This window comes from Capronia coronata (assembly GCF_000585585.1).
Source record: "Capronia coronata CBS 617.96 chromosome Unknown acBCG-supercont1.8, whole genome shotgun sequence".
Lineage (NCBI taxonomy): Eukaryota > Fungi > Ascomycota > Eurotiomycetes > Chaetothyriales > Herpotrichiellaceae > Capronia > Capronia coronata.
The window spans coordinates 274,954-291,576 of NW_006912900.1; the positions used below are offsets into that span (position 1 = coordinate 274,954).

General features: G+C 53.6%; 7 protein-coding genes across 7 annotated transcripts; 4 read left to right on the forward strand and 3 right to left on the reverse strand.

The window, feature by feature from the left end:
- Window positions 1-370: 370 nt before the first annotated feature.
- A1O1_08356 (uncharacterized protein) lies at window positions 371-1,486 on the forward strand (the record flags this gene model as incomplete). Its single annotated transcript, XM_007729218.1, has 1 exon — window positions 371-1,486. The coding sequence occupies one exon, from the start codon at window positions 371-373 to the stop codon at window positions 1,484-1,486; it is 1,116 nt and encodes a 371-aa protein (XP_007727408.1).
- A 2,401-nt stretch (window positions 1,487-3,887) lies between these two features.
- A1O1_08357 (uncharacterized protein) lies at window positions 3,888-6,869 on the forward strand (the record flags this gene model as incomplete). The annotated part of the gene is made up of 2 exons (XM_007729219.1): window positions 3,888-4,083; window positions 4,201-6,869. 2 exons carry the CDS (start codon window positions 3,888-3,890, stop codon window positions 6,867-6,869), a joined length of 2,865 nt encoding a protein of 954 aa, XP_007727409.1.
- A 47-nt stretch (window positions 6,870-6,916) lies between these two features.
- A1O1_08358 (uncharacterized protein) lies at window positions 6,917-7,519 on the reverse strand (the record flags this gene model as incomplete). Its single annotated transcript, XM_007729220.1, has 1 exon — window positions 6,917-7,519. One exon carries the CDS (start codon window positions 7,517-7,519, stop codon window positions 6,917-6,919), a length of 603 nt encoding a protein of 200 aa, XP_007727410.1.
- A 3,639-nt stretch (window positions 7,520-11,158) lies between these two features.
- A1O1_08359 (uncharacterized protein) lies at window positions 11,159-11,586 on the forward strand (the record flags this gene model as incomplete). The annotated part of the gene is made up of 2 exons (XM_007729221.1): window positions 11,159-11,413; window positions 11,476-11,586. 2 exons carry the CDS (start codon window positions 11,159-11,161, stop codon window positions 11,584-11,586), a joined length of 366 nt encoding a protein of 121 aa, XP_007727411.1.
- A 232-nt stretch (window positions 11,587-11,818) lies between these two features.
- Window positions 11,819-12,848, reverse strand: A1O1_08360 (uncharacterized protein; the record flags this gene model as incomplete). The annotated part of the gene is made up of 6 exons (XM_007729222.1): window positions 11,819-11,906; window positions 11,964-12,349; window positions 12,436-12,489; window positions 12,547-12,637; window positions 12,693-12,704; window positions 12,766-12,848. The coding sequence occupies 6 exons, from the start codon at window positions 12,846-12,848 to the stop codon at window positions 11,819-11,821; spliced, it is 714 nt and encodes a 237-aa protein (XP_007727412.1).
- Window positions 12,849-13,508: 660 nt separating this feature from the next.
- On the forward strand, window positions 13,509-14,242 carry A1O1_08361 (nascent polypeptide-associated complex subunit beta; the record flags this gene model as incomplete). The annotated part of the gene is made up of 3 exons (XM_007729223.1): window positions 13,509-13,554; window positions 13,734-13,898; window positions 13,995-14,242. The coding sequence occupies 3 exons, from the start codon at window positions 13,509-13,511 to the stop codon at window positions 14,240-14,242; spliced, it is 459 nt and encodes a 152-aa protein (XP_007727413.1).
- Window positions 14,243-14,771: 529 nt separating this feature from the next.
- Window positions 14,772-16,247, reverse strand: A1O1_08362 (uncharacterized protein; the record flags this gene model as incomplete). The annotated part of the gene is made up of 2 exons (XM_007729224.1): window positions 14,772-16,086; window positions 16,165-16,247. 2 exons carry the CDS (start codon window positions 16,245-16,247, stop codon window positions 14,772-14,774), a joined length of 1,398 nt encoding a protein of 465 aa, XP_007727414.1.
- Window positions 16,248-16,623: the final 376 nt, after the last annotated feature.

Here is a 16,623-nt window from a genome sequence, read left to right on the forward strand (position 1 = left end):
TCTTGTCCACGACAACGACAAAAGCCAGAGGTCTCTAGGTTTCAACTCGACCACTGCTTTGTAAGGCATTGAATCAATGTTGAGTAACCAGAAAAGCGTCAACTTTCACCCGCAGGACCTATCAGCATTACAGGCTTACAAACATCACATCTAATCCCAACTGCAACGGCTCTGTACAGGCTTATTCATCAGCCTACCTTACTATACAGTGACAGGGTATATAACCGAACAGGAACCTCTCGCGGCACTCAAGGCCTATTCCCCCCCAACAACCGCGACCATAGAGACCTCCAAGAGACTGTCGCGAATCTATCTTCGCTCCCTCAACCACAACGGCAGTCGAAGCCGATCGAGCTCCATATCGTCCATCATGTCACCGACCAGCGCCGACGAGGACCCCAGCGGCGGGCCCTTGAGCCCGAGCAGCCATGAAGACAAAATCGTTCTAGTCACGGGCATCAACGGCTACATCGCGAGCCACATCGGCCTTCAACTCCTCCAGAAGGGCTATACCGTGCGAGGGACGTCTCGGTCCGCATCCGCCAAAGAACACCTGTTGGCCGGAGTATTCCAAGGCTTCGAGAGCCAATACCAGCACTACGAAGTCAAAGACATCACGGCCCCAAGCGCCTTCGACGAGGCCGTCAAGGGCGTCTATGGAATCATCCACACCGCCTCGCCCGTCGACTTCACGCTCAAGACGGTCGACGAGTTCTTCGGGCCCGCGGTCGGCGGGAACCTGTCGATCCTAGAATCCGCCAAATCCCACGCCGGACCACAGCTGAAGGCGTTCGTGGTCACCTCCTCCGTGGCCGCCATTGTGGATAAATGGAAACAACCCCCCGACCACGCCTACTCCGAAGCAGACTGGAACACAACAGGCGAGAGCGTGGCGCGCGAGACCTTCTCCGCGCCCGTGGCGTACGGCGCGTCCAAGACGGCCGCGGAACGCGCAGTGTGGGAATGGACGCAGCGAAACGAGCCGTCCTTTGCGGTGGCCGCGGTCAACCCTGCCGTCGTCACGGGTCCGCCGGTGTCGTGGCCCGCGACGCCCGACAAGCTCAACGAAACGCTCATGCCGATCTGGAAGATCTGGAGCGGCGACAAGACCCTGCCGCCGCAGATCGGTGGCGCTGGGTACATCGACGTGCGCGACGTCGCGCGCATGCACGTCTGGGCGCTGGAGCATCCCGACCGGAGCAACGGTCAGCGCTATATGCTTGTCAATGGCAAGGCTCCGCCTCAGGCCGCCGCGGATCTGCTGCGTGACAAGTTCCCAGATCGGGATATCGTCGTCGGGACTCCTGGCCAGGGGTATGCCCCCGACTACTGGTTTCTAGAGGGCGAGCCCAGTCTGGTCGCTAGCAAGGCGTATGAGGCGCTTGGGGTGCAGCGGTTCATGAGCTACGATCAGTCCATTCTGGATACAGTCGAGGCATTTGAGAAGCAGTGGCCAGGTTACGCAAAGAACCTGAAGCAGATATAGTGCTTTGACGGATGAAGTGATGATCGCGGTGGATGGAGGGTAGTAGCATACATATGCATGTGGATGTCCATAGAGGGATAAAACCTCGTGAATATGATCGTTATGGGACTGAGAATCTGCGTGCGAATCAGTAGTCCTATCCTTCGCTTTCTGCAGCCTCCTCTGGAAGCCGGGCCAGTCACAAGCCGGGAACAAACGGTCCTTGGGAAATCTGATCACTTGTTACACACATGTGCATCTCTGCCTCTCCAGGCAGTTGGCAAGGAGCGGCACTAAGGACAAGTGAAAAAGGCCGCCATCCACATCCACAGCGAGATTCGATTCCACCGGAGTGCTCGTGCAGGACAACTCAAGTCGGGGTCGTACAGTGTTCTGCCGTGACATACCGTGACAGCAGTCCCTGTTGTAGGCCATAGATGGAGGCCATCCGTAGCATAGTGCCTCAAATTCCACCACTGGCACTGGACGGCATCAGAAGTACGAGTTAGTCTGGGGAAGAAATGGCCGACCTCTTCATGAAGCAAGGGATAGAACATGTTGTGGCCAACCAACGTCCACCACACCTGTCTGTGGCAGCATGGCGGATTCATTTGTTTGGATGCTGACTGAACCATCTCTTTTCGCTGCAATGTCTCTTCCCGGACGTCGACTTGCCTGTTCTGCAGCCCAGATCAAAAGCTGTGTGTGACATGGCATCCCGGGCAATTTGGAATTTCCATGACTACGTGATTTCTCCCTCCCCCTCTTGCCCGTCCATTTCGTGCGACATCACAGGCCTGGCGAGACCAGTGGAAACAGCCATCAAGTCTCTTCATCTTGCGCGGTTCCGCAGGTCAATCTCGGGCGCTGAGCTGTTCAGTGGCTGGCTGGTGGTCCGGCTGGTCGCGGCCACGCGAGCATCTTCTCTGCAGGAAGAGCTGGCATATCCAGTCGCGGGTGCTGGCCTTGACAGTGAAGGCATGGAGTAATAAAGTCTGTCTCAGTATTATTGCAAGAAAGGAGGACCGGGGGATTCCTCAAGTAGAGTGGCCCAGAACAAGAGGAGTTGTGGCCGTTATTTGCCTTCGGGTAAACTATACCTTACCTATAGTACCTAAAGGATGCCACCAGTCTCAAAGGACAGTGGGACCGATACAGTTGACACGCAGAAGATGTCCATCGATGATTGCTCGCCGCGGTGCCATGCCATATCTGTTCCGTAAACGGAGATTCGCTTGCCAGCACCGAATCGGGGCCGAGTTAATAATGATAAGCGGAGGATCCCTAGGACCCTGAGGGGACCCTGAGGAGGGTCCCAAGGCTAGGAAAGGCCTCCTTAGGCTACGAGCGCTGAGACCACACCGTACTTTGTAAGGGTAGAATCAATAAAGAAATGGCGCTGTATGCATTTACTGCGTCTACCGTCTGCCAGTACTGCAGTGCTGCAAGGCAACGTTGGAAGCGCATACGGGAGAGGGAAGGAGGATACATTCGCAGGCACTTTGGATACCTACATTAGGTACCTTAGGCACGCACCTTTGGTGAGTATGCCCCTACTAAGGCTTGCCGGGCCTCCTAAGCCTCTAGGCTTATAGCACAATTCCCAGTGTTTTATTCGTTCTTCCATACTAGGGCTTCCTCCACAATAGTAGCACCTACTGGGTCTCCAAAGATAACGCCCCGCCAGATAACAGATGAGTTAGTAACACTGCACCTGTCGCCGGTAGTCGCTCTCGCGTATCTCTGCCACTGCAGTATCAGCCTGCACCTGCCCCAGCGTCTGAGAAGATAACGAAGCGGAAGGTGCAACACGACACGAACAACGACTGGCACTGGCACTGGCACTCTCCAGGCTGCTGCCCTCCAACTTGCTGCCAGCTGCCAGCTTCCAGCTTGTGCCTAACTTGATGCCCTGTCCTTTCTTCATCCATTCATCCATTCAATCAATCAATCAAATCAATACTGGTGGCTGCTACTACTGCTACTGCTGCTCAGTTAAAAACACACTGTCTCTGACTGGCCACCTTCTGGCCACCGCAGTTGGATATCACCGCTCTCACCCGTCTTTATCGCACCCCCGGACCGCAGCACTACTACTACGGAACTGATGCTACCTGGCTCCCGCCTCCAACATCCTCTCTAACGCACCGCTCCTTCGCCCTATCTTCGCCCTCTTCTTTCTTGCTATTTGCTTTCCCTTCAATTGATCTGTTCTCTACCGATCATACGGTTGATTCCACCGACATCACCCTCGTATCTGGTACAGCCTAAGAGCTATCGCGAAACCAGGAAGCTCCCATTGGACTGTTCCCCTCCAATCCTCCGCCACTATCACCACAAACAACGTCCACCATTGTACCTCGCTGCCGCTGGCCTTCTGGTCCATGTCCATGTCCATGTCACCCACCCCGATCAACGTCGCATGGAGGTCCAAATTCCCTCTCCGTCTGTCTTTCTGAAGAAATCTCCGGTCCTCACTCCTGCACCCAGTGTGCCAGCCAAACGATCCGCCATCCCCAAATTGAAAGCGAATGCTTCCACCAAACCTCCTCCTAAACCTACGACGACGCTTCAGGATGGTGCGGTGACCAAACCGAAGCAGAGTAAGAGCCGAAATGGTACGTTAATCCTGCGAAGCCCAGCTGTATTGCTTTGGTCACCGCTTAATGCCCAGGCAATTCAATGCCGAGCATATCTTAAGGCGACTTCTACTGACATTCATGGCTTCAATTCAGGTTGTATGACTTGTAAGAAGAAGCGCTTGAAATGTGACGAGACAAAACCCTCGTGCGTGCAATGTCAGAAGCGGAGTGTGGTGTGCGAAGGGTATAAGAAGGACTATAAGTGGCGGACCTTCGAAGAGACTACCTTCGCTTCCAAACCCGCCGCGAAACGAAAAGCCTTCCGGTCAACCTCTTTCTCTCTCGATCATAACAGTGCCCGACCACTTAACATTGCAGCTAACCCTCGACATGCCGATATCGAGGAGTCCAAACCTCCGCAGACATGGTCCCCAGGTCTTCATTCGGCCTTTGCAACGGCAGCCCACGCCTTCCACGGCCAGAACCAGGACCAAGGCCTCCCTTTTGGCGCTGAGCAGCAAGGAGACAATGAGTTCGAGAGACGTCCCTTACCTCATTTCAACCTTGCGCCCAACTCTGCGTTCATGCCTCTGTTTGACGCCGAAGACATATCCCCCGAATTCTCCTATCCCAACCACGGCGATCCTTATAACTTTCTGGCCACAACAACCACCGCCTCATCCACAAATGACAGCAATAGCGCCAAATCCTTCTCCTCGGGATCTCCTCAGCTTATGGATCTTCTCCTTCCCGGGACCGACCTGAATCAGCCTCCAGATCCGTCAGAGATGCGGCCTCCCCATTCTCCTCTGCCATATCAACCGTCAAATTTTGATCCCAATATGGCCATGGACGAGGACTTTGATGAGGAGATAGTCAGATCGGACGCCGTAGCCACCACCTCTGCAATACCTTCAATGCCGCTTCCAGCTCCGCTCTCTCTTGATCAGGGCTCGGGCGCCTCATCGTGGCAAGGTTTCCGGACAGCATCTCCTACGCCGAGTGGAGCATCCACACCGTCTTCGAGATCCAGCGACATGACAATCTTAGCGCAACCAACATTAGACGCTTCATCCCCCGAGATGCTCATGCTCCGCTTCGACAAGCAAACATGCGGCATCCTATCAGTCAAGGACGGCCCGACCGAGAACCCCTGGCGCACGTTGATCTGGCCCTTAGCCCGCGAGTCTCCCGCCCTCTACCATGCGATCTCATCAATGACAGCCTTCCATGGCGCACATGAGATTCCAGACCTGCACATGCCGGGCATGGCGCATATGACCAAATCAATCAAGCGGCTCGCCTTCGAAATCGAGAACATGCGGCTTGACTCAGCACTGGCAACGTCACTAGCCCTCGCATTCAGCGAAGGCTGGGACAGCCATGTAAGTACCGGTGTGCAACATTTGCGAGGTGCCAAGGTCATGGTCAACAACGCCATTGTCAAACATCGGCGAGATATGCAATTAGGTCAGATGACAACGCAGGACGCCTGTCGCCTAAGATTTCTATGCAACACGTTTGTCTACATGGACGTCATTGCCCGCTTAACGTCGCTGGAAGAAGCTCCGGAACTGAACTTTGAAGAAATCCTGCAAACGGTGAATGCCCCTTTTGGCGACCAAGTTGAGGTGGACCCGTTGATGGGCTGCGCAACCACCCTTTTTCCGTTGATTGGCCGCGTAGCCAACCTGATTCAGCGAGCACGCAAAACCAACTCGAATTCGTTGACCTTGGTGTCCACGGCCATGGAACTGAAAGAACAACTACAGCAATGGCAAATGCCCAGTGCGATGGGTTTCGAAAGACCTGAAGATCCAAACTCGGAAGTGCAGCACTCGATCCAGACGGCCGAGGCCTACCGCTACGCCACCCTGCTCTATCTCCACCAAGCTGTCCCCGAGATCCCCAGTGATCCTTGCCAAAGTCTCGCAAAGAAAGTACTCGTCACTCTCGCTTCGGTACCCTTGTCATCTCGGGCAACGATTGTCCAGATCTTCCCGTTATTCGCCGCGAGTTGCGAAGTCAGCGATCCCGACGACAGGAGCTGGGTCATGCAGCGATGGGCAGCGATGATGACACGCCTTAAGATCGGCAACGTCAATTCTTGCTGGCAGGTTGTGCGGGAAGTGTGGAGCCGGCGCGATGCGTACGAAAGCGAGAAAGCCAGCCGTTTGCTAAAACGGTATAACTCCAGAGGCGTTCCGGGGGGCAACTTTGTCCCACCGGTCCTCAATATGCCACCTGGGTCGAAGCGCAAACCTCACCCGGTCGATCGCACAAGTGGAGAGGAGGGTGGTTTCCATCTGGCACAGAGTCAGGCTCGAGATGGCAATGTCCATTCTGCGGGGCGTGCATCCTCGGTGGATGAGAACGAATTCGATATAGGGGGTCGCCCTATCAAACGACGGACCACAGCAGACGCCATGGGTAATGGCATGTCCAACGTCTCCGGCGGAAATTTCTCAACGGCGCAATCGAATTCGGTTTCGGGGTCGTCGCGACGTCCTACAGGCGACATCATATCACCAGATCAACTCGAGTACGAATACACGGTCCGAGGACGTCTTCACTGGCTGGGCGTTATGGGCGAATGGCAGTGGGAAGGTACGTTTGTTCTAGTTGTCCCTGTTGCCGTCTTTTCAGGATTGCATTGTTGTCTCTCCAACGCGCCCCATTTTCTGTACTGCATGGGATGTGAAGAGGCAGGAATTGTATTGTCAAATTTGCATGAATGCCTTGTGTCTATCTCGAATGGTTTCACGCTGGCTTTGCTGGAGCATACTGTTCAGCCCTTTCCCCCAACATGCTTTGGGAGCTAAACTGCGAGATTATGTTCATTTGCCAATATCAACAACAACTAACTCGATCAATCGCAGTGTTTCTCGGATGATGGACACAAGATTCCCCGGCCCTTCAACCTCGATCTCGGCTGTGGTGTCTCGTGTGCCGCACGCTTTTTACTCAACATGGTCTTGCCTGCTGGACTTGTAGACCGACATTCTCGGTGGTATTGCCGGCCATCTTGACCGATACAGTGATGGAGGCTGTGGGTGTAGTGATGTTGACGGCTTGACGACGATCTGGCCAGACTCTTGCTCGGAGCGCCGCCATTCCCAGTGAATCCATTGTCGAATCTGACGGAATCATGCTTTCTTCTCAGGCTCGCAAGGTCCATCCACTGAAATTCGGGTGATTTTTCCCTTTCGCTGCTGCTGCTGCTACCGCCACTGTCCATCTGGCCGTCGAGGCTGTCTCTCCTATCTCCGGCAGAGATGTCATTGGCGCTGGTTCGGTCCATGACCGCGAGAAAATGGCGCATGCTTGCTGTATATTCATCCAGTTCGGCGCTCTGAGTCATCTTGGACATGGGTGCCGGTTTGGCCCTTGTAGCCCGCACATCTGGCCCCTTCATGATGGTTTTGCTTTTCTGGCGGTTGCTGGTGCCAGATGGCTCGGTAGTGGCGCTCATCTTTTTTGTATGCCTGTCTGTCGCCGCTTCCAGTTATCGACCCGGTTTCGGGTTGCCGTCCCTGTACTGGTCACAACAGTGGCTCAACGAAGGGTGTTGTTTTGGGCGACCACTCCTCCCGAAGCTTTTCCTTCTGAAATTATAGATATAGATGCTTGATGACGATGTGCGCAGGAATGTGGTGAATGCGCCACGGATGCAATTGGAGTCGATTATTTCTTGGACGCACCAAGTTGCTGGGTTGCTTTTGGATGTTCGACTTTGGGTTTTGGATGGCAAGCTCAAAGATACAAAGCGAGGCGTTTTGGATTCGGGACTGCGTTCGCTGTGGGTTTGGCTGACTTCAGGCGCTATCGATGGGAATGTGCGTATGGGAATGATCTGCGTAAGATAGTCGGTGCCCGGGATTCTCCAAACCTATGCGTAGCACAGAAGGACAAAGGAAGAGAGAAGTAGAGGGGCTTGAAGAGAGAGACAGAGAGAGGCTCGGCTGGTTGCAGGCGCCCGCTGCAACGTGGTGGCGAACGGTGCAAGAGTATACCGATGCGATGCGGCGTGATGATATAGAATGAACTTAAGCGCTGGGTTGCTTTGTGTGTTGCTTAGGCCTTTGGATCCATGTGGCCCCGGATTGTCGCGACTGGCTCTTGTCGAGGGCAGGTCAGATGAGATCGAAACCGAGTCTCAGTGTGCGCGGGTTCGAGGTGCACTGATGTATCGTTCGCGCCGACGAACACCAGGATGCAGGCACATGCGTCATGGAAGTCGACGCCAATGACAATAATGAACACTGACACTGATCCTGACAAGGAGATAGTATGATATGTAGAGACGACGTCAACAGAAAGACAGGAAAGAACCCGTACAGGAGATGCCTCGGTAGAGATGTCGATGGAACTCCGATCGTGACGCTCTGGGTTATATTGTCGTGCTGGCTTCAGTGGCTGCTGGGGCTTATGGCGAAGAATGGTTGCTGGCTTCAGATATGGTTGCAAAGTCGGTTTGCTGCGTTGGGGGAATATGAAGGTTCACGAGAAGAGAAGACAGGACGTGGAGGACGAGAGTGATAAAACGAAGAAGAGAACATTCAATCTCCAAGAATGTGTCATGTCATTCGCAGATCCTGGTGATGCGAGATCACACAACCGATCCCAAGAAAGATCCGCTCGGGAGAAGCATGGCAGAGAGGCTTCTTGTGACCTTCTTGTTGTGCTCTCGTGTAGCGAAAAAGTATGTTACTATGTCACGTAGAGCGTGGAGTAGTATGAAAGAGGTAAAAGGAATGGCAGCTCGAGGCAAGAAGTGGAACGGATTTTCATCCACGGCAGGGCAAAAGACACCTCCGGCCTAACCTCATCTGGTATCCTAGCTTATTCTAGCCAGAAAGGCAGCTCGACGCATTCTTGTTTGGGATGGCGAAGGGCATATCTGTCATGCCACAGGGTTTCGTCCGTCGCCTATGGACTTTGTCGAGACGAAGGTGACCGGACTGACGGCGTGGTCCGATATAATCATGTCAGACGACGTGTGTTGAATGGGATGTACAGGCTGATAGCAGGATGCCATTGTCGGGGTCCTTTTTGCTCCATGATCAGCCATCTGCGAGCGGCTCCAGCAAGCGGAATTGCGTGCTTGAGATCTGTTCAATACGACTTCGTGTGCAGACAGATGCAGTAGCTGAGAGCGAGGACTGGGATAGCCTTGACAGAGCAGGAATGAAACTTCCACGAGCGCTTCCACTGCCGTCGAATCCTGGGTGGAGACTAGTGGAAGCTGTGATATGGATATCTTTGCAAATGCAGCATTATTCGAATCCAGCAGGACGAGACGCAAAGAGCAACTGTGGAGAACAGAGGTGCGGGCGCAAAGGGATTCGTTTGCACTTAAGTGCAGCTTTGTCCCTGGATGTGTTCTTCATCATCATATTAGGAACTCCAGACACAGCAGATAAAGTCAAAGCTGGGTCAGCAGGACCTTCGATCTCGGTGGAGTTTGACGCATGGCATCGACAGGAGTGGTTCACATTGTTCATTAGGACATCTGTTCCATAGATCTTTATGCTTAAATATTTGTCCGATAATGCATTGTAACAGATGGTGCCATCGGTCTGGTTTCTCTATGGGCAGAGATGTGCATTTTGGAAATTATCAGAAAAGCCCGTGCCTAAGAAGAGGACGACGACAGTTGGAGGGGTTTGGACGTAGGTCGACATGTGCGTGGAGATGGGGGAAGACGTATCGAGCAGTCGACAACGAAAGAGATGCCGCAGTCGCCGGAAGGGAAATGATTTCTCGATTGAGCTTCGCGCGGTCTGGAGAGTTGACCAGGCCTGGTTGCCGATCGGAAAGATACGAGGACAGACGAATAAGAGAGGAGCGGAGGGTGAGAGAGGTGGATCAAGCCAGAGGCCGTTCAAAAGGTGTCACAGATAGAGCTGAAGATAATAGATACTAGTAGTAAGCAGTAAGATGGATTGAAGCAAGGAGCAAACAGTTGACATGTATAAAGTACTTAGAACAGTGTAGCCGGACAGAGTAGAAATGGACACGATAGTCCTGCGGTTGATAGAAGGTAGAAGGTAGTAGGTAGTAGGTACCTACAGGTACACAGTACGTAGTTTCCTGCGCTGTGCCTGCGTCTGCGCCTTCCGCATGACTCGTGGCTGTGCGCAAGCTGCCCCTCGTTCGCTCTATGAATGACTCATGAACCTCTCTACCTCGTGCCACTGCCAGTATTATGCAGTACTGGGAGGGCAACTCACACAGTGGCCAAGATGAGATTATGATCATCATGAATCAATTATACGCATGTCATATTTCGGTGTCATATATATTGCCAGAACCGGATCTGCATGTCTCTGTTCGCATAATACAATGGTCGAGGTCTGTCAATCTCGCAATTCACAGCACAAACGCAGCAAACATGCCCAGTACTAGTACCGCAGCTCTTATCTCTTATCGGCGGAGATGCCAACCCGCAGCTGCGTCGAACTGAGCTCGCGGTGCATTTCCTCATTCCTCTTCTCCAGCCCCTAAGCCGTCTCGGGCATATTTGTCCCTCGACCTATTCTCCTGCGAGGGCTTCCTGTCCGCAAGGTCTCCATAGGATCATGCCCTGGATGGATCACCATGGTGGCAGAACGCCCTTTCAGGGTTTCCGATGCGGGACCTGTCTGGGTTGCTATGTACACGCTGACGCGGGTCCTCCCAGATGCATTCTGTTGAACGCGTCGTTGGCGACAAGCACAAGCTGAACAGCCGACGGAACACCGGGCAATCGTCAGCATGACTAGTGTAGGTCCAGATGGTAAGAGGCGGGCAGACTATATCTTTGCGACTTGAGCCCTTCTCTTGTTTCTGCATTCCTCTCCTACTCAGCTTTAATTTTCTCTTGAGCAGCACAAGTCGGAAACCCATACAGTGTCGTTTCCAGACCTACCAAAAGGTGAGCCAGATCTCGGTCGCAAAGCGAAATCCATTGTGGGGATACGCTCGCAATCTTTCCGAACCTCGACAACATCGTCAGGTTTAAAAGCCTTGAAAAAAGACTTCTTCGACTAACATGGGCTCTCTGCTTTCAGTGTACTCACCGACAATCACACATCTCAATCCTCAATCCTCAACAGCAACACTCGAAAAGATGGCCTCAAAACCGGCGTTGGAATACTTCCCCAGGGTGCAAAAGGAATTCAAGCCTCCTTTGATCGCCAACGAGAACGCCTTCCTCGGCGATGTCGTGAGCAGCGATAAGATTGACCCCGAGAAGCCCATCAGCTGTGGCATCTACCGACTCGAGAAGGGCACTCCCCTCGTCTACCCCTACACCTACCATGAAATGAAGATCATTCTGGAGGGCGAGTTTGACATCAGTGACGAGACTGGTCAATCTGTACACGTAAGTCGCCGTCCAGACCCGCGCGGTGAGGAAATCTTTTCTAATCGGGTTCCTTTCGACAGGGTGTTCCCGGCGATGTCTTCTATTTCCCCAAGGGCAGTGTCATCACCTTCACGACCAACTCCTACGGCCTGGCCTTCTACACTGGTCAACGTGTAAACGATAAAGCTTAAGCGATGGGCCGATGGAAATCATGAACTTTGGGTATCGAAAATAGTCTTTGAATACCTTCCACACTTCAAGCATACCAACGTCCATCTATGTTCTTTTCACTGTTTCAGCTCTTGCTCTCCGACGCCATGATCGTATGAACAGGAAGAAAGCCAACGACGCCAGCAAGACACCAAGAAGGATGGAAGTAGTGCTGACCCTCTTTGCAACAGCAATTTCCTCCCCGCCATGTAGTCACAGAGACTCCGTGGGCTTTAAACAGTCCTTGATGAACACCTCCAGGTCGTCGATTTCCTGCATGTCCGCAGAATGCGGCAGACCCCTATGCGCCATTAGCCACGATTTTCAGGAAATCTAGATCCAACTACTTGAGACTTACTTGTATGTCTTGAACTCCACCTTGTGGCCCAGCTCGTTCTTCAAGAACTCGGCCGTCTGCACGCCCCATTTATAACTGACCACCTGATCCGCGTCACCATGGCCCATGAAGAATGGCGTATCCTTGTTGGCCCCGTTGGCTTCTTTGGCGTAGTCTTTGATTTTATCCCCCAGCAACAGGTAACAACTCAATCCAAACACGCCGGCCAGTTTATGTGGCGTCGTGGCACCCGTGAATATGGACATTGCGCCGCCTTGCGAGAAGCCACCGAGAACGATACGGTCCGAAGGGATGCCGGCCGCGATTTCGTCCGTGATCAGTTTCGTCAAGGTCGTCCGGCTGCGGAGGATACCCGGTTCGTCATGCATAGACTCGTTGAAATCGACCTGCTCGGGCACGGTTTCTAGTCAGTCTGCGGCCTGCACAGCAAGTGGGAAGGAGAGGGGTGTGTGTGCGTGTAGAGGTTGCGAACATCGTCCCGGCGTCTTACGATATCGTACCAACCCGGCATCGACATTCCAGAGTTCTATTGCCCGGTCAGTATCAGGATCGTTTGGAAATCCCATCTTCTGGTAGTACACACCACGGTGATCGGAATGCTCGGCGCATTGGGGAAGACGAACTTGACGTCCTCGAACTTGCCGCGACGTCGCCAGTTCTCAGCCAGGAAAATCCTATGTCGTGTGAGACACCGATGCATTGCGATGGCGGCCCCGTTGGCCAACTCACCATCCTGCGCCGCTGCATACATCCAAGTCAGTCCGATGCACCATCAACTGTAGGGGTTGGGATCTATGCCGACCTGTCACCCAATCCATGGGCCATGATGATGGTTGCCGTCTGCTTCTTGAGCGCAGGCACCACCAGTGCTTGTCGTCCCGCCATCTCCGCCGTTCCGGTCACCAGAAGAGAGGAAGAGAGAGTCCGAAAGTGATGGTCGCAAGTTGTGTTCTCGCAGAAGACACAGAATAAAATCGGAGAGGACGCGGAGTGTTTTGTACTATGTAATTAGTAAGACCCGAATATGGGCAACACCCGTCAATACTTCTATCACACCTGCTGCGGTGAACTTCCGCTTCAAGTTGGTAAGGCCAGTCACGGTATTGGAGAACTGGATTAGATAATACACTGGCAATAAATGCCCTGCAGAGGTTCGGTCTGACGGCGTCACTCAATGCTGTCCCCGGCCACAGCCACAGTGGCAGTGGCTTGGAACCCGAACTTCTTTAGGGCCATTGCCGCCAAGACCTATATTCACACTGCCCGCTACTGCAGTGTTGCACGAGACGACTTCATTGTCTCTGGTCGCCAATTCCAGCTTTCCACCACCCTATCACCTCTCAATCTATCCTACAGAGTTAGGACGGAACCCCGAGACTAGCTTACCGACTCCCGAGCAATTTTCATTCCCGTTTCTGTTTGCTGGTGACCGTGCCGCGCCATCAAACGACAAAAAAGAAGCAAGCTAGTCAACGACTTTGTCTTGACGCACTTTCGGCCTTGTATTCCCGGTGACGGCCCTCAACAACCAAATTTCTCGCGAAGATGGATCAGGAGAAGCTTAAGCGCATGCAGGCGCAGGTGCGAATTGGTATGTCTCAGCCCCCTGCAACAATCCAATGACGATTTGTGCGCAAGCCGTAGAAACTAACAGTGAGAACAGGGTATGTGTTATCATTATTCTCCCAGCTCACCAGTCTATTCCACGTTTCGGACGCCGAGCATTGGGTTTAGTGAGCGGACTTTAACGACCGATTTACAGAGGCAAAGGCACACCGAGAAGAAAGACGAAGAAGGTCCACAAGAGCTCCGGAACCGACGACAAGAAGCTGCAGACGTCGCTGAAGAAGCTGAACGTGCAACCGATCCAGGCGATCGAGGAGGTGAACATGTTCAAGGAGGATGGAAACGTGATACATTTCGCAGCACCAAAGGGTACGTAATGGCCCCCAATTCTCTCCTGCAATTCCCCAAGCAAAAAAGAAAATACGGGAGCATCCAGTTGGCTTTGTATTGACGGAGATCTCCCAGTGCACGCCTCCGTCCCCTCCAACACTTTCGCTATCTACGGCAACGGCGAGGATAAGGAATTGACGGAACTTGTCCCCGGCATCCTGAACCAACTTGGCCCAGACTCGCTCGCCTCGTTGCGCCGACTTGCCGAGTCGTACCAGAGCCTGCAGAAGAAGGAAGGAGGTGAGAAGAAGGAGGGCGAGGATGACGATGACGAGATCCCGGATCTGGTTGAAGGCGAGAACTTCGAGGGCAAGGTCGAATAAAGGACTTGACTTGATACCGTGACGCTGCGGAGCATGGAACGGCACATCACATGGTGTCGCGTTCGTGCAAGAGAGTTCGTCAGAGGCTGGAGTGATGGCACGCAGATCCCTCTTGATTGCAGTTTGCGTGGACAAATCTTCTGGCCATCGCCGAAACTTGTGTCATGCAAAAAATGGGAAGCACCAGCGCCTATTCATGGGTCGCGGCATAGGAGCTGAAAAGCAATGAAAAGCTAAGCTGTCAAACACATTGAGCCAACAAGTTATGATTTCTTGACTGTGACTCGCCCTTTCCGTCTCGCTATACCAGGGGCTTCCCGCTCTGCACTTTCCAGAGCGCTTTTTGCATCGTTTCCATAACGCCAATGCTTATGAACAGACGAACCCGGTCTCCAATATGCGTACAAAACTAATTGCGGCGCCAAATCGGCTCAGTGAACCTCTTGCCTGTGCGCACTGTAGTGAGACACGCGAGGAATAACAACCAAAAACCAGAAGCCACGACGAGCCAACGAGATGTCCGATTCGATCAATCGTCCTTGAGACCACAAAAGTCCGTGCCGAGCCAGCCGTCCACCGAATGCCAGAAGGTCCAGTACCAGCCATTAGCTGGGTCCCAGGAGCCATCCTCCCTCAGCAACGGGCCCTCGCCGATAATGTCGCCCGGAGCACCTTGTTTGCTGCCCACGAACCACGTCACAACGGGGATGCTTCTAAGAACCCGTTCGGCCAACGTCGGCTGAGGAGGCAGAGCTTCGGAGATGGGGCGCAGCACCGCTTTCTTGACTTTGATGTGTGTCATGTATTCCGAGTCGGTGGTGGTCGCTTGTTGGAATCCTCGCTGGTTAGAGGAGGAGCCGTTGGAGGCGGTCAATGGCAGTTGAGGGGCAGACCGGGATCGTAGACCAGAAGAAGACGGCGCCGGGGGAGGAGCCAGCTCTGCGGCCGTTGCTGACGATGCAGTCGTAGATGTAAAGGACAGCTCGTCATCGAACACGTTCGCAAGCTGCCCGTATTGTACGTCAGGCATGGTGTGCGAGCGAGGCAGGGTCTGCAGGACTCGCTCAAAGCCTGCAATAGCCGAATCTTTCCCGGTCAACCTGGTTGACGGAGAGGCGCTCAGTGTCCTAGACTTGCGACTGGAATCCGCTTGCTGCGGAGGAAGAAGAAGATTCGACTGCTCCGTTGTTCCCAGAGGTCCTTTCGGGATGGCCACGTCCGCACCAGGCCCTTTACCGTGCCACATCTCGCAATGGACCTCGTAGCCGTCAATCTCGATTGGACTGAAGAAACACGCCTTTTCCGCCGCCTGGTATGAGTCGAAGGTGACTTTGATCCAGTGCTGGCCGCCGTTGTATATCCTGCTCTTCCTGATTGCTTCGCGACTCAGGTTTTCGCGCCTCGCCGCCGACGATCTGGCCAGGCTGACGGGCGAACTTGACGAAAGGAACAAGGTTGGGTTTTCGCGCGGATAGTCTTCGCAGATGAACCCCGGCGTGACAATCTGTTCGAACTTGGACAGGACTTTCCATTCGGACGCCTTGGACGCGTAGCCGTAGAGCAGACATTCCGTTGGCACGGCTTCGGGCTCGAGGGTCGGTCGGGCTGCTTCGCCTGAGGCCGTGGTACCAGCAGGGGTGGTCAGCGTGCTCTTGGTCCTCTCCTCCTCTTTGGCCTGCTCTTTGGCGAATAACCGGCCGAAATCAGCCACCGCAGAATTCTCCTTCTGTCGCACTGGCGTCGTGCCCGTCCTTGACCGTGGGGTTCGTGATCCAGTGACTTTTAGACTGCGGTTGCGGCCGAATGGGCCGCTCTCTTCAGGTTGACGGGCATTCCTGGCGGAGCTGCGTGTACGGTTAGAATCCGAGGGACACACAGACGTGTAACAGAGTATTGGTTCTGCAGGAAAGCCCGAGACTTACTCGGCATAGCGGTAGCCCCATGGGAGAGGCTCGCCTTTTTGGTCTCTCGCCCGTTCTTCAGGCAGCACTGAATGGATCTCCATGGTGGAGGTTGGCCAGATAACCACGCACTCTTTCTGGGACACCGAAAGTGTGAATGCGGAGAGTGTCGGCGTGGGAGGATGATGTTTTGACTGCGCCCAAAAAGTTGCACCAGAGTAAAGAGTAAAGTTCCCCGGGCAGCCAGCCTTGCCCAGCGCCGGGGCACGTGACTGCTACAGCCTTGCACTACCCCTGAAAGATTGACCTGAGTTGTACTTTGTATTATGTGGCCTTCATATGTGGTACAATAGTGTTACTGATGGACATTCATACGATGAAGCCGGCAGCGAGGATATCATAATGGTGTAATACTATTACAGGGGACCAAAGTATGAGAATGCCCCGTGTCTGTTCTAGTCGCAACTAGTAGTCTGGACG